Source organism: Cajanus cajan, chromosome 8 (assembly GCF_000230855.2).
Source record: "Cajanus cajan strain Asha chromosome 8, NIPB_CcT2T_4, whole genome shotgun sequence".
NCBI classification, from domain to species: domain Eukaryota; kingdom Viridiplantae; phylum Streptophyta; class Magnoliopsida; order Fabales; family Fabaceae; genus Cajanus; species Cajanus cajan.
In genome coordinates, this window is record NC_138524.1 from 56,433,562 (window position 1) to 56,456,392 (window position 22,831).

Below are 22,831 nucleotides of genomic sequence, written 5' to 3' on the forward strand. Positions count from 1 at the left end.
AATGATTGGATTAAGGTTCGTACTCGACCTTCAACGAGAATACCGGGGTTCGCACTCGACCTCGGATTTTCATGAATGATTGGATTAAGGTTCGTATTCGACCTTCAACGAGAGGACCGGGGTTCGCACTCGACCTCGGATTTTCATGAATGATTGGATTAAGGTTCGTATTCGACCTTCAACGAGAATACCGGGGTTCGTACTCGACCTCGGGTTTTCATGAATGATGGTGGTTCAATTTCGATTTTTACAGTAGGTAAGAAAACAGTAGTTGAGAAAGCAATAGGTGAGCAAAATGGAGAATGTTATTAAATTATTTTGCGTGCCTCGTTAAAAACCCTCTCAGTTGGGAGTTGAGGCGGGAAAAGAGTGCACGGTTTCGTTTGTACAAGTGGGGGAACAGAATCTAATGGGGAGCTGTGGAGGGACTCCCCTTGCTTTCCTTGTCGGATGAGGAAATCCTCAGGCTTTCGGCGTAGCATTGCCGAGCTGTCTTCTGGTTTGCTCTGACGGAGATGATCTTTCCGTCATTCCCTGGGAACTTTATGGTGAGGTGCGGAGTGGATACCACCGCACCGAGGTGGTTTAGGGTCGGCCTCCCGATGATGATGTTGTAGGAGGTGTTGGCCTCCACGAGGAGGTATCGGACCACGATCCTCCTTGTATCCGGAGGTGTTCCAAAGGTTGTCGGCAGGTCCACGTACCCGCGGGTGTGGACCCGTTTACCGGCAAAGCCGACTAGGGGCTCGGTGTGTGGCTGGATTAGAGAATGGGGGACGTCGAGCCTGAGGAATGTTGGCCAGTACAGGACGTCGGCCGAGCTCCCTTGGTCGATGAGTGTCTTTTGTACTTCCCAGTTGGCGATCTCTACCACGATAACCATGGGGTCATCTTGGTTAGGGCTGATTCCCGCATAGTCCTCATCGGAAAAAGAGATCGGTGGCGAGCTCGTGTGCAAGATCGAGGCGGTGGAGTGGGCGCAGTTGATGCTTCGAAGGTGTCTATTCCGGGCCGAGCTGCTAGCGCCTCCTCCGGCGAAGCCGCCTGCGATTGTGTTAATGATTCCCCGCAAGGGGGCTGCTTCTGTCTCCTGACTTATTTCGGCCTGTACTGCGCCGTTAGCATTTTGCTGGGACCTTGTGGGTAAGTCTGTGCGAGGTCCTGACCCGCGACCTCTCCCGCGTCCCCGGCCTCCAGAGCCACCTCGGGGACCTGGCTGTCGCTGGACGTAGTGGCCAAGGTGGCCCGCCTGGATAAGTTCTTCGATGCGGTCTCGGAGCGTGCGGCTCTCGTCCGTGGTGTGGCCATAGTTCCTGTGGTACCGGCAGTGCTTGGACTTGTCGGCGCTGTTGGGTGTGTGGCCGGGTGGTGGGAGGGCTAGTAGGTTGTTGTTACTGGCCTCCTCCAAGATATGGACTCTTGGGGCGTTCAGGGGAGTGTAGAAGTCATACCTCCCGCCTTTGTTCGCTCTGGCCGACTTCTGGAACTGTGTGTCATTATTGACTTTCACCTTATCTTTGTGGCCCTGCTCCGGTTTCGCGGGGCCTTTCTCGCAAACTTGGTCGCGGAAAGCCGAGTGCTCCTCCATCTGGATGTAGCCGGCGGCGCGGGCGCGCAGTTCGTCCATGTCGCGGGGGGCATCGCGGCATAGGCTGTCGACGAATGATCCGGGTTTCAGTGCCATGAGCATGGCATGCAGGGCGACCTCCGGGTTGAGATTTCGGATCCGAACTGAGATGTTGGAGAAGCACTCCATAAAGGCCCGCAGGGGCTCTTCGTCGTTCTGCCTGAGATTGGCCAAGGCGGCCGAGGTTGTGTGGTGAGGTCAGCTGGTGGCGTATTGTGCCATGAATCGTTGCACCAGGGTGGCAAAAATGTCGATGGATCCGGCTGGTAGTTGGGTGTACCAATGAAGCGCGGGTCCTTTGAGGGAGGTCGGGAAAACCCTACACAATATAGCGTCATTGTTAGTGTAAAGGTTTACCTGAGTCGTGTACGAGTCGATGTGCTCGTTGGGATCCGTGGTGCCGTCGTAGCGATCGAGGTGGAGGGGTTTCCATCCGCGGGGCAGTGGAGTTCCATGATGCCGTCCACAAATGGATGACGGCGGAAGGGCTCTTGGCCCTCGGAGACATGAGTAGGGGCCTTGCTAGTACCTTGCCCCGATCTGTGCGTTGATGCATGAGACCGGTGTGTGGCAGGTCGTGAGGTCGGTGCCTTGGTTGTCGTTGGGGATTGGGAGGCTGAATGCGCCTCCTCTTCATGATCAGCGCTGTTGCGCGGGGGTTGATTGGAGTGATGTCGAGGGAGTTGGGCGCGGATGCGCTCGTTCTCGGCGCGTAGCGCTGTGAGGTCTGCTTCGTTAGTGGTTCGAATTGCTGCGAGGTCATCCTCATGCTGGGCACGCATCTTCTGGAGGTCGGCGTCATGCTGTTGTCGCATCTGCTCAACTTGGTCGATCAGCCGCCTCAGGGTTGCAGCGTCGCTGTCCATGGTAACGGAGTGGCTTGTGTCGTTCGTTGCTCGTCTAATGTGGCTTCTAGTAGAAACCATGCAGGTGGCCGATAAGAGCTGTTCTGATCGGCCCCACGGTGGGCGCCAAATGTTCTTACCGGAATTTGGTCGTGGGAGTGATCCGTCCAGTAAGATCGGTGAGCCTCCTTTGCTGGGTGTATTGGTGCTCCGAGATGGGGGAGGTACCTGCAAAAGAGACTCTGATGCTAAAGTTAGGGTTTGCATGAGTAATAGTCTCATATATATAATGCACGTACCTTGAGGTGATCTAGGTTTGCCTTGGGCTTTTGGGCTTGAGATAAGATATATCATGATATGATATGATATAATTGAAGGGCGGATCTGGTCTGGGACGAGATCCTCGGAATCATGTATGATTCGCTCAAATGCCGGGCTGACGTCATGCACCGCGTGCCCGGGGTTACTTATTTGCAACACTAATCCGGACTAGGAGCCCGGGTGCGAAGTACGGTTAGTACAGCTTCATAATTTTATAGGAATGCTGTTAGTATTTTATCAAATTACGTAGTGATTATTTTTATAATTTTCTTAAGACCTTTCCAACAACAAATTTTACATAATTATACCCAATAGTTTCTTATAACAAGTTTTCATCCTCCTTTTTAAAAACACACAATAAAAGTGAATTAGCAATTTTTATTTAAGGTATGACAATAAAGTGTAAATATAAATAATCAAAAAATTAATTGGTGAATAAAGAAGTGATATGGAAGGTAAATCTAAAAGGAATTGACGGTGAAATTTTTTTTGTAAAAGTCTTGCAGCAATTATCTAGTGCAATTGAAAAAAGAAAAAAATTGACAAGTGAATAGAGCATGATACGAAAGGTGAATTTGAAAAGGATTGAGAATGAAGAAAATTTTGTAAAGATCATATAACAATGTTTTTAGCATCATTAGAAAAATATAGGAGAAAAAAAAAGTCAAACAAAATAAAATTCATCGTATCATATCTTATCGATATCTATATCCATATTCATATCTATTACTACTAGAAAAGTGTTATTTTCTTGCAAATTTTCTTGCAAAAAAATATTTGTAAAATTTTTTTGCGAATTTTCTTACAAAAAAATATTCGTATAAATTTTTTACAAATTTTCCTGCAAAAAAATATTCACAAAAATCTTTTACGAATTTATTTGCAAAAAATAATTTACAGATATTTCTTACAAATTTTGCTACAATTTTAATAATCATAGAAATTTTTTTCTATGGTAAAAATTTGCAGAAAATATTGTAAGAATTTTATTTTATTTCTTGCAGATTTTCTTGCAAAAATAAATTTGCAAGTAATGTTTACTAAATGGTAGAAAAATTTTGTAGGTAACTTTTCATGCGGACTTTCTTGCAAATTTTAATCCGCAAGAAAAATAAAAAAAATATTTAAATTTATAAGTTTAATATTTTAAAAAAATTTCAAGTCCCACATCGATCGAAAATAAAGTACTTACAAGTTGATTTGTATGATTGAGTGTTAGACTTATAATCTACAATCTTAAAATATTATTATCACATGTTGGAGGCATGGAAACAAATGCTTTGAATGAATTTATTGTGAGCATTTGAAAGTTGAAAAGTTATTGATAGAATTTATAGTAATTTCTTTATTTTTTTCGTAAAAAATATTCCTGCAAAATTTCTTCCGAAAAAATTCGCAGGAAACTTTCTTGCAAATTTTTTTTTTTGCAGGAAACTTTCCTGCGAATTTTTTTCGGAAGAAATTTTGCAGGAAAATTTCCTGCGAATTTTAAAATTCCCAAAAAAATATTATTCATGAAGGTATTACTTGTAGATAAAATTTCGGAGAAAAATTTGCAGGAACATTGTTTCCTAAGAATTTTTATGAAAAATTCGCAAGAAAAGTCGCATGTAATAAGAGAAATTCTAGTAGTGTATATCCATATGATATTTATCTATATAAATTATTAAACGTAAAATAGTTTTTTAAAAAATTTCCACTAAAAAAATTTAGAAAAAAATGAGTGGTGTTGAGTATTTTTGAGCGAGAAATTTTTTTTAAAAAATTGTTCTACCTTTAATAATTTATAGATAGATATAGATAAATTCATTCTAAATTTAAATTTGAATTTACAGTTATATTAAAAAAAATAAATTAACCATCATTTCATTATTATGCATTTTTCTATGATATTTCAAATTTTCTATGAAAAATTATTTGTATTTAATTGACTTAACTTAATTTATTAAATGTTAATAAATTTATTTTTCAATTAATAGAAAAAATTTGAATTTGAAAAGGTTCAAAAAATTTAGAAAAAAAGGACTCACACTACTAGAATTTCTCTTATTACATGCGACATTTCCTACGAATTTTTCATAAAAATCCGCAGGAAACGTTGTACCTGCAAATTTTTCTACGAAATTTTATCTGTAGGTAATACTTTCGTGGATAATATATTTTTGCGAATTTTAAAATTCGCAGGAAATTTTCCTGCGAAATTTGTTGCGAAAAAAATTCGCAAGAAAGTTTCCTGCAAAAAAAAAATTTCAAGAAAGTTTCCTGCAAAATAAATTCGCAGGAAAGTTTCCTGCGAATTTTTTCGCAAGAAATTTTGCAATAATATTTTTTACGAAAAAATTAAAAAATTATTATAAATTCTATCAATAATTTTTCAACTTTCAAATGCTCACAATAAATTCATCTAAAGCATTTGTTTCCATGCCTCCAACATGTGATACATAATCTTTTAAATTCTAAGATTGTAGATTATAAACCTAACACTCAACCATACAAATCAACTTGGAAGATAAGTGTTGCCCCAACTTATATACTCTTTAATTGCTTTATTTTCAATCGATGTGGGACTTGAAGTTTTTTTTAAAATATTAAGCTTACAAATTTAAATTTTTTATTTTATTTTTGCAAGAAAATCTGCAAGAAACAAAACAAAATTCTTACAATATTTTCTACAAATTTTTACCATGGAAAAAAATTTCTATGATTATTAAAATTGTAGCAAAATTTATAAGAAATATCTGTAACTTATAATAAATGTGAATTTTATAAATTCTACCGTTAGAGTATTATACCATTCAATAACTTTATATTAAATGAGAATTTTGTAAATTCAACTATTAGATTCAAAGTTAGGCATGGCAACGGGGCGGGGCAGGGGCGGGTTTTACGTTCCCCGCCCCCGCCCCCACCCCCAATACCCGCTGGTAGGCATGGCAATCCAACCCGCCCTCATGGGTACCGGCCCGAACCCGCCCCGATTTGGATGAAAAAAACCCGTATTTATCGGGTTCGGGTTCGGGTTTTCCCCGATTGATAAAATCGGGGGCAGGGACGGGGATGTTAATACCCACCCCGCCCCCGCTCCCTCCCCCACCCTGCTTAATAATATATATTATTTTACTTTTCTTTTATTTATTTTTAAAAATTGTTCATATTTATTTAAAAGAAAAAAAGAAGAAAAAAAATAGGAGCGGCGGCGGCGGGGGGCGGCGGCGAGGCGGGGAAACCCGAACCCCGCCAGGGGCGGGGATGGGGACCTAGATTTTACCCCCGACAGGTATCCGGGGCGGGGGCGGTTTAAATTTGCGGGGGCGGGGGCGGGGAACGTAAATCCCGCCCTCGGCCCGCCCCGTTGCCATGCCTACCCGCCGAGGGTAAAATCTGGGTCCCCATCCCCGCCCCCGGCGGGGTTCGGGTTTCCCCGCCCCGCCCCGTCCCCGCTCCTATTTTTTTTTCTTTTTTTCTTTTAAATAAATATGAACAATTTAAAAAACAAAAAGAAAAGTAAAATAATATAAATTTTTACATATAATATTTTTAATTTTGGTTTATATATATATATAAATAATTTTTTAATTATATTATTAAGCGGGGCGGGGGCGGGGTGGGTATTAACATCTCAATCCTCGCACCCGCCCCCGCCCCCGATTTTATCAATCGGGGAAAACCCGAACCCGATAAACACGGGCTTTCCCTGTCCAAATCGGGGCGGGTACCCACGAGGGTGGGTTAGATTGCCATGCCTATTCAAAGTTCTTTACTCTTAGATCATATATACAAAATTTTATATTAATTTAAGATGATTTGATACTTCATTCTTATAAAATAAAATTGATGTAATATATACATTTTAAAATATAATAAAATATGAATACTTTGATTACCTTCAAGTTGTTATTCAATTTTAACAAAATTTAATATAAACATATAAAGTGATATGAAGTTATAATTCAACGGTTAGATTTACAAAATTCACATTTGATACTTCGTTTTTCATTAATTCAAATCAATATATAAAATAATTTTATGATTATCCATCAATTTGAATTAATGAAATGAAGTATCAAATGATTTTCAAATTTTTTTAAAATTTGCAGATTTGATTTATAATTAAGAACTTTAAATTCAACGATATTGGATCGTTGAAATTTGATGTAAAACATGAGTTATTGAATGAAATAAGTATAAGTAGACTTGCTCTTAGAATATATATATATATATATATATATATATATATATATATATATATATATATATCAATTCTAAATTTGAATTTGAATGTACAATTATATTTTTAAAAATTAAAATTAACCATCATTTTATTATTATATGCATTTTCTTATGATATTTCAAATATTCAATAAAAATTTATGTGTTTAATTGACATAACTTAATTTATTAAATTCTAATAAATTTATTTTATAATCAATAATTTAAATTTTCTCTCTTATTTTTTGATCAAACTGAAATTCGATTGGACAAGTTTTACATGAGAAAATCCAAATCCATAATTTTTTATTCTTTATAAATAACAATATTTGTAAAACAAAAGGCAGAGTATTGATATCATATCTTTCACCATTTGAATATTGAAAAGGAAAAGAAAATGCAGTTTCGAAAACTATTTATGTTTATTTTCACGCTGTTAGTAATTGCTTGCAATGTATCTGAATCCCAAGACTGTGCCAATCCACCCAAGATCATCATTGTTGGCCAGTCAAATTTCGAAACAATTCAAAGTGCCATCAACTCTGTCCCTGAAGAAAACTCTCAATGGATTCAAGTTAAAATTTCTCCCGGCGTTTACTAGTAATATTTTCCAAATTTTCATACAAATCTTTCTTGTGTTTTTTGAAGAAATTATCAGACGAAAAAGTAAAAAGCATTTAGTTAATACACTTTGATCTAGTAATAAGTAAGAGAAATAAGAACATAGGAAGTTTTAGAATTAATCGTGTTATTTTCTTAGTATACTTAATTGTTACTACAAGAAAATTATCATATAGTGATACACATAATATAATGACACTATATATGTTACTAAAAATTTCTTTTATCTACGCAATAAATACAATATATGTTGGTAAATTATTAAAAATATTAGTATAGATTATAGTAACACACAAAATATGTTGTTAAATTTTATTCAAAATCAATATTAAAATTATGTGTAACTATGCGTTAAATAGATATATATCTACATATATTATACCTATAGTGACACTTTTTATATGTTACTATATATATATATATATATATATAAGGGGGGTTATAATTATACTAATGTAATTTTTACTAAGTATTACATTGTTCAATAACTTTATATTAATTATGAATTTTGTAAATCTAATCGTTAGATTGAAAGTTCATATCACTTTATACGTATATATCAAATTTTGTTAAAATTGAACAACAACTTGAAGGTAATCAAAGTGTTCATATTTTAGTGTATTTTGAAATGAATATATTACATCAATTTTGTTTTATAAAAATGAAGTATCAAATCATCTTGGATTAATATAAAATTTTGTATATATGATCTAAGAGATATGAACTTTCAATCTAACGGTTGGATTTATAAAATTCACATTTAATATAAAGTTATTGAGCAGTATAACACTTAGTAAAAATTATACTAGTATAATTATAACCTCCATATATATATATATATATATATATATATATATATATATATATATATTATATTTCTTGTAGTGTGCGTTCAATTTAATATGAATTGTTTGATATTTCATGTGGATGTATATATAAGAAAAATAGTCAATATCACATAGATTAAAGATAATTAAATATATTTAATTTTTATAATTTTACATGAAATATAATTATATTTATTAAAATATTCTTAACTACACTTGTAACAGATAGTATTTCTATTTATTATCTTAGGGATATTTTTGGTTTAAGAGTATTAAATAACATTGACTTGATTGAAATTAATTTGCTTATATTTTAGTTAAAAAAATTTAATTTTTTGTTTATATAAATTTAAAAGAAGTATTGAGCATTTTATTTTGCATTAATAAACTTATAGATTATGTACTTGGTGAATCCAGAGAACAGGTCGTAATTCCGATGAAGAAACCTTGCATTTACCTAGAAGGAGCTGGTACTCAATTCACGACTATTGAATGGGATGACCATCCGGATGCTACTTTCTTTTCACAAGCAAATTATACTGTTGCATCTGGCATTACTTTTACGGTATCATTATTTTCAAGTTTTTTTTTTATTTTATTACCTGTCTTATATAATAAGTCTTAAAATAAATGTTATTTTAACTTTTTAATACAATATTAATTACCTTATTTTTATTTATACTTCTAATAATATGTTTCAAAAAGTTATTGTGTTATACCATTTCAAATAAAAAGATTAATAATATGATTAATTTTATAAAATTATTATTTTCTTTGTTTGTGTAAAAAATTTAAATGAATATTTATTTTAAAAATATGGTTCCTTATCTTTAATATGTCATTTTAATTCCTCTATTTTTAATTATAAAATTTTGAACTTTCAAAATTTCAAATTAAACAATTTTTGGCCTTCAATTGATACCATTAATTGGTGATGTGGTAATGATGTAGACGAGTGATGTTATATACTGTATGAAAATATATTAAATAATATATATACTAATATTATTTATTTTATATATTTAATATGTTTTTCGTCAATAAATATCAAATTTTCTATTCATTCTAATAAATTTATATAATAAAATAATTAATGTTTTTGAAAATTAATTATATAATTGATTATGTAATATATTTTTATCCAATAAATATAAATATAAAACGTAAAATAAATTAATATTTTAAATAATATATATACTAATATTATATTATTTTATAAAAATAAGAATATAGTAAATTATAAATTATAAAATCAATTTGCTAAATTTTATTAAACAAATTATTATTTATTATTTTTATAATAGATTAAAATTAGATAAAAAAAAATAGAATTTAAGTGATTTAGTGGTTTAAATGATGAAAATTGAAGCAAAAGGCATGGATTCTAAGTCTTCATATGAATATTTTTTTAATGTTTTTTTCTTAATTCTTATATTTCATTGTTACGTCAACACCACATGATTTATTCACATTATGACTAGAGTTTTAAAATTAAGATACTAAAATTTTATAATTAAAAATAAAGAGATCAAAATTACATATTGAAGGTAATAAGAGAAATAAAAGTGTAATTTAATTAAATACTCACTATGAGATATGTGGTGGAATATGACAATTAATTATATTAAATAAAAATATAATTATTTTATAATTTTATATTCTCAGAATACATTCAACAATCCCATATTTGGCGAAATGGGAATCACGCAAGCTATAGCTGCTCGAATCTATGCAGATAAATGTGCTTTCTATAATTGTTCCTTTTTAGGAGTACAAGATACCTTATATGATCAATATGGTCGTCATTATTACTATAATTGCTATATTCAAGGTGGGATTGATTTCATATTTGGAAATGGTCAATCAATTTTTGAGGTAAAATTAAAAAAAAACCTCATTTTATATTCTTTGAATAATTTCGCAATACATTTAATAATATAATTTTTAATGAAAAATAGGCAAGTGAAATATATTTTTCAATGGGAAAAGATGGTCCCATGCAAGTTGGGGCTATTACAGCACAAGAAAGGGAGTCACCAGACGATACTAGCGGCTTTGTCTTTAAAAATTGTAACATTACAGGGATAGGAGGAAAAACTCTACTAGGAAGATCTTTAAGGGCTTATGCTAGAGTCATCATAGCAAACTCATTCCTATCAGATGTAGTAACACCTGAAGGTTGGAATGCTCGTAACTTTGTTGGCCATGAGTAAGATATTCATATTCTACATTAAACTTGGATTATTTTTTTAGTTCAGATTTATCTCTTAAAAATGATCAATTATAGAAGATAAAGTCGTTAGTTTAAAAAAAAATGGTTGAGATTAATTATAATATAATACATGTCTATGTATAATAAACTTATAATTTCAACAATAATTAGTAATAACTATACATTATCTTGTAAGTTATACTTCTTTTACTTTAGATGAGTCTAAACTAGGTTTTTCTTTTTACCTAAATTTATCTCATACTTTTGATAAAATAGCTCAGTAGTTAACATAATTTTATGCATTTGTGTGAAAATAAATTTAATTACAGAGAAACCATCACATTTGTGGAGGAGGGAAATAGTGGACCTGGAGCAGATAAATCCAAACGTGTGCAATGGATGAAGCACTTAAGTGGACCCGCACTTGATGAATTCCTAAATATCTCTTATATTGACAAAGAAGGGTGGATTGAAAATTTGCCATCTAATATCTTCATTTAACTGATGACATGCATTTCTTGGTTGTATAAATAATTAATTTGCTCACAACTTTTAATACTCTCTTTGGTTATATACTATCTATTCCTTAATTACTAAATATTGATTCCTCATTAATTTTTTTCTTATTGGTGAGGACAAAATTTACATATTATAACAATTTTAATCTATGTTATAGAAAATTTTGTTGAGCATCTCTAATAAGGTCTTACTTATCTTATAATTATTTTTTATTTAGAAGATTAAATTCGACATCTTACTTAAGAAATTTGAATTCAATTCTCCTCACAGTAATGATATTTTGATTTAGATATAATAATATAAGAATTATTAGTGTAATTTTTTTTAGATAAAATTAGGTATTTATTCTATTCTCAATTATAAACAACAAAAGAAAAACACATATTTACTCTTTAATATAAACATATTTTAACTAGTTTTGTCTCTTTAATGATACTCAGAGAGGAGATACATAGCATATTGGGGTCTTGTTCTCCCTCCTCACTTTTTCATAATTTTATTTTTTAATGTATACTAATAGTTTAGGCTATCAATCTATAAGTTAAATATTTATTATATATTATTAAAAATTAAAAAGAAATATTTAAATAAATAAATAATATGTTTAAATATATAAATTATATTTAAAATTTGAAAAATAGATATTTTAAATATATAAATTATATTTTAGATTTATAATAAATAATTTATATTATAAGATAAGATTATTTTTATTTTTGATGATTTATTTAAATATTAAAATTTGATTTATATATAATTATAATAAAAAAAAAATTCAAAAATTGTTCTTGCATGAAATAATTATTCGTATTTTATATATGTCGAAGATTTATTATATTTTAATCATTATATATTTTGATACTTTTTATTATAAACATAATTATATTTTCTCTTTTATTTAAAGATATTAGGTATCGTTTATGTTTTTAAGAGTATTTTCTTATTATTATTATTTTTAGAAGTTATAAATGATTACATTCATAATTAAATGGCTTTATTAATTGTTGTATTAATTCTATTATAAATATTTTATAATTAATGACTTTTTATTACTAATTAAAGACTATTATTATTAATCTTCACAAATGAGTTCTACAACAAGATTTATTCTTATCGATAATTGTTTAACAATAATAAATTAGTTATATTTATTTTATTATCTAATAAAAATATTAATGATTAATATATAATGGCCGCTAAAAATGTATTTACATCACTCCAAAATTTATTATTAGCGATAATTATTTATTCAAAAAAACTTAAGTCCCACATAAACTAGAGATAAGATAATTAAAAAGTATATAAGTGAATGATAACTCTCACCGTACAAGTTTATTTTGTAGAGTTGAGTTAGACCTATAACTTACTATTCTAAGTTGGTATAAAATCCAAATCCTACATCAATTATAGATAAAATAATTAATTAGGAGATAAGACGATTAAAAAATAATGAAATTAAAGAATATATAAGTAGAGGATAATCCTCATCATATAAGTCCAACATCGATTAGAGAAAATTAAAGAATATATAAGTAGAGGATAACCTTCATCTTATAAGTCTAGAGATAAGGTAACTAAAGAGTATTTGTACTCATCTTACAAGCAATTAAAGAGTATTATACTTTGCAACAATTTTTATTGCTACTAAAAGTCATATTAAATGCCACTAAGAGTCCGTTTTGTTGTTGTGACACCATTACTACCCCAACACATATATCGTAATAATGTAATTAAATTAAGGAAAATAAACTTTCAAAGTTGGTAAATGTGTTCACATAAAAACCTTCACAAATGTTCTTCAATATCCAAAATGATTGAAAAATGAACATTAGAAAATAAAACGTAAGAGTTTACAAATTATTTTTAAAAATAATAAATACAACTCCAAATCCATATAAAAATTTCATATCATAAAATTTTCTGCCCCGATGTCACAATATCAGAGCACACCCACAATTCAACTGTTGGCATCCTAGATACCACTCAAAGCCGGATCTTCCTCACCTAAAACATCCACAAATTATACGGTGAGAAAAGAAAACATCTATATATAAAGCACATAAAGAAAACGCAACATATCGTCTCATTATAACTCTATACTTAATAAAATATTCATAAACATTTCAACATATCATAACTCGATCAATCATGCATCATCATCACGTCATAATTCGCAATCACACCAATCATCACAAATCTTGCACTTCACACTATGCCAAGGTCACGTTACCCATTTAACAATTCAAGGCCGTGCTCACCCCTAATATAACACTGTGTCAAGGTCACGTTTCCCCTGTAGCATATCTAGCCTAGGGTCGTGCTCACCCCTGACATGTTATCCAAGGTCACGATACCCACGTGTTGCGGGTTGCATCAATTGTCCCGTGGCGGAGGCTAGGTGGGCCAAGTCACTGTCGAATCATGGCGCTTGGGCTGCTGCGCTCTTAAGTAGAAAGAGTTGCGCCCTGACTATCAGCTATAGCTTTTGGCCTAGTGGTAAGCGCTCGATCCAATATCAGAGCCAAGGTCATGAGTTCGATACCCAGCGGGGCAATTGCTGAGGGGGAGATTGTTGCGGGTTGCATCAATTGTCCCGTGGCGGAGGCTAGGTGGGCCAAGTCACCGTCGAATCATGGCGCTTGGGCTGCTACGCTCTTAAGTAAAAAGAGTTGCGCCCTGACTATTAGCTATAGCTTTTGGCCTAGTGGTAAGCGCTCGATCCAACACCACGTAACAATCCAAGGCCGTGTTTACCCCTGATATAACACGATGCCAAGGTCACGTTTCCCTTGTAGCATATCTAGCCCAGGATCGTGCTCACCCCTGACATGTTATCCAAGGTCACGATACCCACGTAACAATCCAGAGCCGTGCTCACCCCTGATATAACATTGTGCCAAGGTCACGTTACCCCTAACCTAGGGTCGTGCTCACCCCTGACATGTTATCCAAGGTCACGATACCCATGTAACAATCCAGGGCCGTGTTCACCCCTGGTCATAAGTGTGAAGAACCACAATCACATCACATTCACATTCCACACAACATCTCATCTCATGTTCACATACTCACATCATAATTAATTGGGCAGTTAAGTCATAACATACCATTCGCAACATCATGTTATCAATTAATATAATAATCAATGGAATTACACATTTAATATAATCTTAACATAAACAGTAAAAATCCCAATTGTTCCAAAACCTAACTCACAGACACTTTTCTACAATTTCGTTCTCTCTCCCAGATCATCATTATTACAAATTAAATATATATTTATAATTCTCAACACATACAGAATCTAATGGGATCATTAATTCCTCAAACAGAAATAATCCAATTTTTCCAAAACCTAACTTACAGGCACTTTTCTATAATTTCGTTTTCTCTCCCAGAGCATCATTTTTACAAATTAATCATATATTCGTAGTCTTAAATACATACAGAATCACATAAGACCAATAATTATCCAAACAGAAATAATTATAAAATTACTCATAATCCTAAGGGACTCTTCCTCTACCCAACTCCCTCATGTAACTCTACATATAAATAATCCCCTTTTTCTCCGTACCTGGATAAACAACAGTTGAAACTAAAACAGAGATCTCCTTGGTCTCCTCCTCTAAGTGCCCCTCGATCTTCAGAGAGTGTAGAAGGGAAAGAAGAGAATGTAGAAGAAAGAAGTCAGAACTGAAAGAAGTCAGAACTAAAAAATATGATTTTGGGAGTGCTAGAGCACTCAATTTATAGGCATCAGGATTCGTGGAACGGCCCGTTCTGAAATCTCACATCATGTATAAAATTCACATCTAGAACGGCCCGTTCCCAAACCAGAACGACCCATTCTGGGGTTGCAATTAAACCCATAACGACCATATTTGGAACGACCCGTTCTCATCTCTGGAAGGGTCCGTTCTCATCTTTGGAACACCTCGTTCCAATCTAGGATTATAGGCCATTTTGGTGGTTTAGAACGACCCATTCCAGATTGGGAACGACCCGTTCTGGACTACCAAAAATAGATCTTTTTAGCAGTTTGGAACGGTCCATTCTGGGCTACTAAATCACCCTCTAAAAATTATTAAATTACTCTCAATAAAAGTATACAAATTGGAGTGTTACAGTTGTAGTGGAGACAAACTCACAAAGATTATGTAAGTGATTAATAACTGAAATTTTGAGACACACATATAATTATTTTTTTTGTATCACTATTTTTTTTTATTTTCTTTGCCTATATTCCTCTTCTTTTTTTTTTGTCATTATATTTTCTCAATAACATGCTTTTAGCTTTTATTATGCGAGTCTACACATACTGTTGTGTAAAACTTGGAAAAACAAATATAATATTGAGTTACTCTGTATTTTTCGAAAAAAGAAATATGATATTGGAAAAATAAATGTCTATGAGAATTTGCTTTCTTTCACAACAATAATCATCGTCACAAACACAACATTTTTTTTTTTTTTACTTTATAATTACTGAAAAGTAAATTTTTGTTTTATTTTTATTTATAACCTATATAAAAGCTTGAGGGCATGTATATCAATAGGATTTGATCGAGGGATAAAATTAAAGGATTCTTGAATCTTTGTCAAGGACTATGTAAATAAAGATTCCATGAATTGCATAGAAATACCCTTCAAATATAATGTATCTATACTCAATAAAATTAGTATAAATAATAGTGAATTAAAGAGAAAAAGATGCTTTTAAATCATATTTATTACAAGTATTAATTACTTTGATTTGGTTGAAATAAACAATGGAATTAAGTATTGAAGTGATTTTTACATGTATATTATTTCTTTCCCCCTTCTTAGACAAGTAAGATTGAATAAAGTCAACTCTTTAAACATGAAGAACCAAAGAGACTTAAATAATAATTAAGAGATGGAAAACTTAAAAAACCCATGTTAGTATATTGGAATGAAGGATGAATTGATCCCTGTAACTCTATGCAGATACATTTATTAAAAAAAACTTAAATACTAAAATATTATTATTATAAATATTTTTAATGCCATGAGGCACTTACCTTCATGCTTCCCCGTAGAAGCCTTCTTAACTAAGCCCAAAGCCCCAAACCAAACCCACCCATATAAATAAGGATGTACTTGCACCGTTTGTATCCATCTTAGATTCCACGTCACAGTAAAATAATTCTTTTTGGGTTATAAAAGTGTCAAAATCCTAATCTTCCTTTCTTGTCGTGTGTCCCAAGTTGCTGTCCAAATTCGAAACTGTAAACTCGTTATCTCTGCTTTCAGCAAAAGAACGCTTCCAGTGTCTACTCAAAGACGGAAGCGTGATTCAAACATTAATGAAACTAATTGACATGCCATTTTTCCCTTACCCAAATGCCTCTCCAACCAACCACCCCTTTTTTCTCTTTCCTATAAAAACAACGTTCCGTGGAGGCACACACACACACACACGAGGCGTGTGCACACAGAAAAAAAAAAAGGTCTCGTTTTTATGCCCAACACGCTGCGCAGTTTGCCCTGTTGCGTTGAGCCTCCAAAAGGGTCGTTGAGAAAATGGCTCAGTGGCAGGGTGATGCTGACGAGGGCATCGACTACATTTTCAAGATTGTCACGATTGGGGACTCGGGGGTTGGAAAATCTCAGCTTTTGAATCGCTTTGTGAAAAACGAATTCCACATGAAATCCAAACCCACAATTGGAGTTGAGTTTCTGACTAGGACGGTCGTCATGGATCATAAACTAGTCAAGGCACAGATTTGGGACACTGCTGGTCAAGAAAGGTCCAACATTTTTCCACTATGCATTCATTCTCATGATGAATTACATTTCTTTTATTATGTGTTTTTGATTAGGAATATGAATAACTGAGATCTGAAAATCTAAAAGTTGAGATCTGATCTTTTGAGAAACAAAAACCAGCGTAGTTTTTTAATACAAGCAATCCAGAAGATGCAAGTGGTGAATCATGGCCCTTCAACTACATGATATTCATCTAAATGTTTAGCAGTTGATGGCTTCTTGGTTGTATTGTCTCTGTTGTAGCATTAAGCTTCAACAGAATAGAGTGAGTTTGTGATGAGTTCTAAGCAAGGTTTTGAAAAACTGTACGTGACCACGATTTCAGCTGCATCTTCAAGGTTTTGGGGCTCTTTGGACCACAATTTTGATCACATTTATTCACAGTTTCCAGCAATGTCAAGGATTGCTTTGCGGTGAAACTATTGCAACCGCAATTTAAAACCTTGGTTTTAAGTTTTAACCATATATATAAAATTCTCCCTATAACCCTATGCACAGCATACCGAATTCACTGCACTGTGTACTACTTGATGAACCACGTATATACATAAAAACGCATAACCATGTACCATGTACCTACGATTTTAACTAGTCTGTCAATTGCCATGATTCTGTGTTTTATTCATTTTTATGGGTGTGGTTTATTTGGTTGCTGAAGTGTCCTTCAAATGCATGTCTATTTCATTTTTCCTGTGACAATGTTGGCATTCATGACAGGTACCAAGCAATTACAACTGCGTATTACCGGGGTGCAACTGGTGCGTTACTAGCATACGACATAACCAATCAGCAAACCTTTGACCATGTTGAAAAGTGGTTGGATGAGCTCCGGATACATGCGGATAAAAATATACTTGTCATGCTTGTTGGCAACAAATCTGACCTGAGTTCTATTCGAGCAGTGCCTATTGAGGTAGCCAGAGACTTTGCAAAGCAGGAAGGTCTCTTCTTTCTGGAGACATCGGCACTTGACTCCACCAATGTGGAATCAGCTTTCCTTGGTCTCCTCTCTCAAGTATACAGAACTGTCAGTAGGAAGCACATCCCTGTGGATGGACCTGAATCAAATTGGGATAAAGTAAACCTTGAACTTGATGGAACAAAAATTAGTGTCCCATTGCAAGAACCTGAATGCCAGAATGCTAATAGGAGATTCAATTGTTGCAGTATTATTTAGAATTTGTTTTCACCTAGGGCCACCTTTGTCTTGGGTAAGGACTATTTACCTCCCTCCCCCATGCTATTATGAGTTTTATATATACTTTGCCATTTATTTTTTCTTTTTACTGTATTTTACCCTCCAAGAGATAGTTGTTAGGCATAGTTTTGCAAACTCAAGAAGGATATGATGAATTTGAGTAGTCTGTTCAATGTATCTAGATGTGACTCCTTTGCCATGACTATTACACAAAGCAGCATCCCAAGGATGCAAATAGGACATCATTCTCTTAGTTATATGTTAGGAGTCTACATTGAGTAGAATATGAAGCTTAATATGGTACTTAAGCCTTGAGGCTCTCCTACCAAATGGACTAGTTTTTTGAGTCGGACTCTCGTTATATGCTTACTCATCTCGTTATATGCTTACTCATCATGAGACTCCTAACATTATACATGACAGGAAAATGTTATTGTTTAATATTATGAATGAACATGTTCTTGAAGCCAGATAAACAATGTATTTTACAATGGGTTTCGAAATGAAATAATGGACGACTATTCGGTCGATGATAATGAACAAAGTTTGAGATCTCCTTGCTAAAAAGTTGTTATCTCTTAGGCACTAGATTTCTTATATTGTTGTCATTACCTACTACACTGATCTCAGCACATATCCATTGATTTGATCTTTAATATTCATGGAGGGTTTCTGTGTTATAAATTATAATTAGACCAACCTCATTGTTTTGTTTAGTAATATCTATCCTCCAACAAACCAGATGTGAATGAGGGTTGCAGAAGATAAAGCTTTTAATGAGAGTTTGTGGGAGACCTTCTTCATTAATATTAAATTTGTGAAATGTTTATGCGCCTATGCTGTAGATTAATGGGGTTTGCATTACTCTGAAATTAATGTTGATATATTTGCATTTGATGGCTCTCACTATTTTACCATCTACTTCTCGTCGATAAATTTATCATTCATAATTTTAATCTCAATCATTTGTTAAATATTCAATGGTGAGGAAATCTTAAATAAACTCCTGTATATTTAACATGACATTTCTTTAGAAAATCTGCTAAACATGTATAATCAAGAAAATAAACACACAGAGAGTAAATACAATGTCTATTCCTCTATGTCCTATCTAACAAAACCTAATTAAGTAATCTGCTCCTTGGCAAGTGAATGTGCTGGTTGCATCATCATAGGCATAGCTATAAGCCTGAGGACAAGAAGCCTTGAACACCTTTGAATAACTTGTTGGCTGCCATTTCTGTGGGCTATTGAAGTTGCCAGTGCAACAATATTCCGGCTTGTTGAAAACCATACATGCACTCTTACAACCAACAATGTGGCTTTGGTTCCTCATCTCCAACCCACTGGGGCAGTTTCTGTTCAAATCCGACCGACATGTAACAGTCTTACACTGCCCGGATCCCCCAGTGGGAAAGATTGACATTGGCAAGTTGTAACCATCAACAAGGCTAACATCATAAAAATCCCCTTCCTGGCTGTCTAGTGTAAACTCTGCTAGTGAAGCTGGTGGCGCACCACCAACACCACCACATTTAAGCTTGCCTCCACAGTCTCCTGTGATGCATGTTCCACTGCCAGAGCTATCAAAGGTTCATCCATGCCGCCCCCAGAAGCGGCCAGACCACCCTTTTGGTGCAGTGATGTTTATGGCCTTTCCAGGTTTTATCTCAATCCCATCATCAATGATTTGAGGTCTTCCTGCTCCTGTTAGGACCCCAGGCCATATTGTGTCCCTACATCTATTTTGAAAAGTAAAAACTGTTGCATCCACTCCTGAAATTAAAAGAAAAATACCATAAGAGGTAGGTACATTCTAATAAAGCTATAGTAAATGTTTTGAAAACCAAACACCAAATGTGGTGTGTTGGAGAAACAGAACATGTAATTACAATTACCTAATGAGAAAAATATGAAAAGAAGGGAAAGCTGTTTCAATGCCATGAGAGGTGTCCGTTTTGGTTTCTGATTTGCTAAATTCAGATTTTGTGAAAGTTTAACATTTGCATGAGCTAGGTGATACTTATGAGCGAGGGAAATTCGGAGGTTCAACAAACACAATCTTTATAAAATGGGAACAAGGTGAAGTTTGCTTGCTTGATATCATGACATCTGTAAAGTTTTTCATTGAAAGAATCAACAGAGTACCGATTTTTTATTTTTTAGGTGCTAAACTGTCCGAAAATTTCTCAACTAAAATCGATGAAAAGGGGACCAAGTTCTCTAGCTTGAAACTAAGACAAAATTATGTTCAAGTTCACCTAACTTGCTAGCCCTCGAACACATGCATACACCATAGTTTTTGGCCTTTTGACTTGAATAATAACTTTGATTGTGTTGTTGGCTAAAGTCTTTTGGTTAGGAAGAGGTAGATGATCAAATGGATGATCCACAATATAGGCCTCTAGTTTCAATGTTGTTGAGGTTTTCTTTTCTAATTGTGCGTTACGTATTGGAATAGAATGGTAAGTGAAGTATCCATCTTAGCTGGCATTTCAGCACAAAGTTGTTGCGTATGGATACTCCCTGGTTTTCGAAAGCAACTTCATTATTTACATGAAAAAAATTCTTTATCAAACTTTAACCTTTGTATCCACTATTTCGATTCTTCACGAGTACAGAATCGCAATTGGAAGTATATTTTATTTACAAATATTTTCGGAATAACTATGAATAGATTTTTTTGTGAAACAAAAGATTATATAGATAATCTATTGTTATAATCGGTTATAATTTGAATGAATTTGTTTGGATAAACTTTTTAATAAATTATGTTTAAGATATTTAATTTTGTTCGATACAACAAAAAAATTAACTATTACAAAATCATTTTAAAAATAAAATAAAAAGTTAGAAAATAATCTTAAGTTTTAAGAAGTGTAAAAGCAATTTATTTAACAATAAAATTATTTTCAAATTCCAACTATCATTTCAAACAAATAAATTATTTTGCAAATGTTACCACATGGATTGGATTCTCACACATTAGGTAACCCTCTCAATTTACTTTCAATTAGAAAATATATCTATAATTTCACTTGAAGTATCACAATTGTGTATGATCGACTTCTATTTATTGTTAAAGGTTCTCAACCATAACACTTTGCGGCCAAGGTAGAGGACCATAGAGATCCTCTTGCATAAGTTCACAACCACCTTCAAACAAACTATGCATGTTGGACTTAATCACATCATCAAAACACACAAATGCGGTTCACACTACTAGACCTCTCTCTAGGCAGACTTTCACACTACTAGACCTCTAACTAAACTTCTCAAATGACCAAGTATAGCTTAGATTTCATGTTGTTAAGTCATTGCTTAGATTTAACCCGCATCACACACATAACTCACAATCACAAATATAACTCACATTGCAAGTAACTTTTCATACAATATCTCAATTACGTAACTCTTTCATATAGAGCTATCAAAGTGGGTAACTTGACCTGACCCGACCTACCACAGGTTAAACAATAGGTGAGTCAACCCAATCAGACTCACCTATAGATGAGCTTAAAAAAAAACTCAACCCAACCCACTACAGGTTGATAGATTAAACGAGTTGATTCACTTAAATTTAAGAAAATATATAAAAAAAAATTATCAAACATTGTAAAAAAAAATACATATTATAATCTTATATTTTAAAATTATAACTATGTTAACAAATAGGACAAATAAAATGTCAAAAAAAAATAGACATCATCCACAACCAACTTAATCAACTTATAAAATCAAACTTGTTACATAAAATATTGACAAATAATATCAAATTGACACTAATTATCATAATTCATATCTAGTATGTACAAAATTTAATTAATGGTACAAATGTATAATCACATAAATTAACATTTGGAAACCTAAAAAATAAAATAAAAAATATCTAGGCGAGTCAACTCATGAGGCAATCCAGCTCACCCTGAGTTGGCTTGTGGTGAGTTAGGTTACAAGTAAGCCTAGCCAAGTTTTTCTTACAATTGGAATAGGCCAAAAAAATTTAGCCCAATTCGGCTCAAACCCGCATGGACTGGGTTGGATCACGGGTTTTGAGCCATTATGACAACTCTACTTTCATATGTATTACTCAATTGTATAGGTATCTGATCACACAACATACCCATCATAAACTCCTACACATACTTAGCTCAGCTACAGGCACAAATATCTAAATTGCACATCACACATCACAACACAATAATTCATCACATAACATCTCAAACTCATAACTTTAACTATTAATACTAGAGGTAGATATTTATATTGGATGGACCATTATAAGAATACTTCATAATATTTTATACGAGTATCATAAATGTTTCTCATGACAACTATAGTAAAGTAGTTTTTTGACTTTAAGTCACTATGATTTTTGCATGTAGGAGTTGTAGCCTTTAATGTTATCAGATATTATTTGTAAGAAGATAATTATAAATATAGTTAATTGGGCATGAAATGAATCATGTGAGGGGTGTGAATGATATAGAGAAAATTCATCCCTCTCGCATAATAGGAGATGTGTCTTGGACCAGTCCATAAAGTAAGATGTGAAATATGTGTAACTACTTTGGAATGGACCAATATTGAATATTAGGACTATTCATGTTTGAACGTTTATTTGGGTATCAAAAAACATGATTGAATTTAATGAGAATA

At 33.3% G+C, this 22,831-nt stretch overlaps 3 protein-coding genes across 3 annotated transcripts; 2 read left to right on the forward strand and 1 right to left on the reverse strand.

Annotated features, from left to right (window-relative positions):
* Window positions 1-7,144: 7,144 nt before the first annotated feature.
* On the forward strand, window positions 7,145-11,211 carry LOC109795699 (putative pectinesterase 29). Its single transcript, XM_020355200.2, has 5 exons — window positions 7,145-7,602; window positions 8,868-9,015; window positions 10,116-10,325; window positions 10,409-10,659; window positions 10,992-11,211. The coding sequence occupies exons 2-5, from the start codon at window positions 8,887-8,889 to the stop codon at window positions 11,161-11,163; spliced, it is 762 nt and encodes a 253-aa protein (XP_020210789.2). The 5' UTR covers window positions 7,145-7,602; window positions 8,868-8,886; the 3' UTR covers window positions 11,164-11,211.
* Window positions 11,212-16,506: 5,295 nt separating this feature from the next.
* Window positions 16,507-18,533, forward strand: LOC109793132 (ras-related protein RABA4d). Its single transcript, XM_020352600.3, has 2 exons — window positions 16,507-16,955; window positions 17,692-18,533. The coding sequence occupies exons 1-2, from the start codon at window positions 16,729-16,731 to the stop codon at window positions 18,149-18,151; spliced, it is 687 nt and encodes a 228-aa protein (XP_020208189.1). The 5' UTR covers window positions 16,507-16,728; the 3' UTR covers window positions 18,152-18,533.
* A 567-nt stretch (window positions 18,534-19,100) lies between these two features.
* Window positions 19,101-20,477, reverse strand: LOC109793130 (pathogenesis-related thaumatin-like protein 3.5). The gene is given in 2 exon segments (XM_083062207.1): window positions 19,101-19,948; window positions 20,071-20,477. Coding segments are annotated over 2 exon segments (711 nt in total). The 5' UTR covers window positions 20,117-20,477; the 3' UTR covers window positions 19,101-19,283.
* Window positions 20,478-22,831: the final 2,354 nt, after the last annotated feature.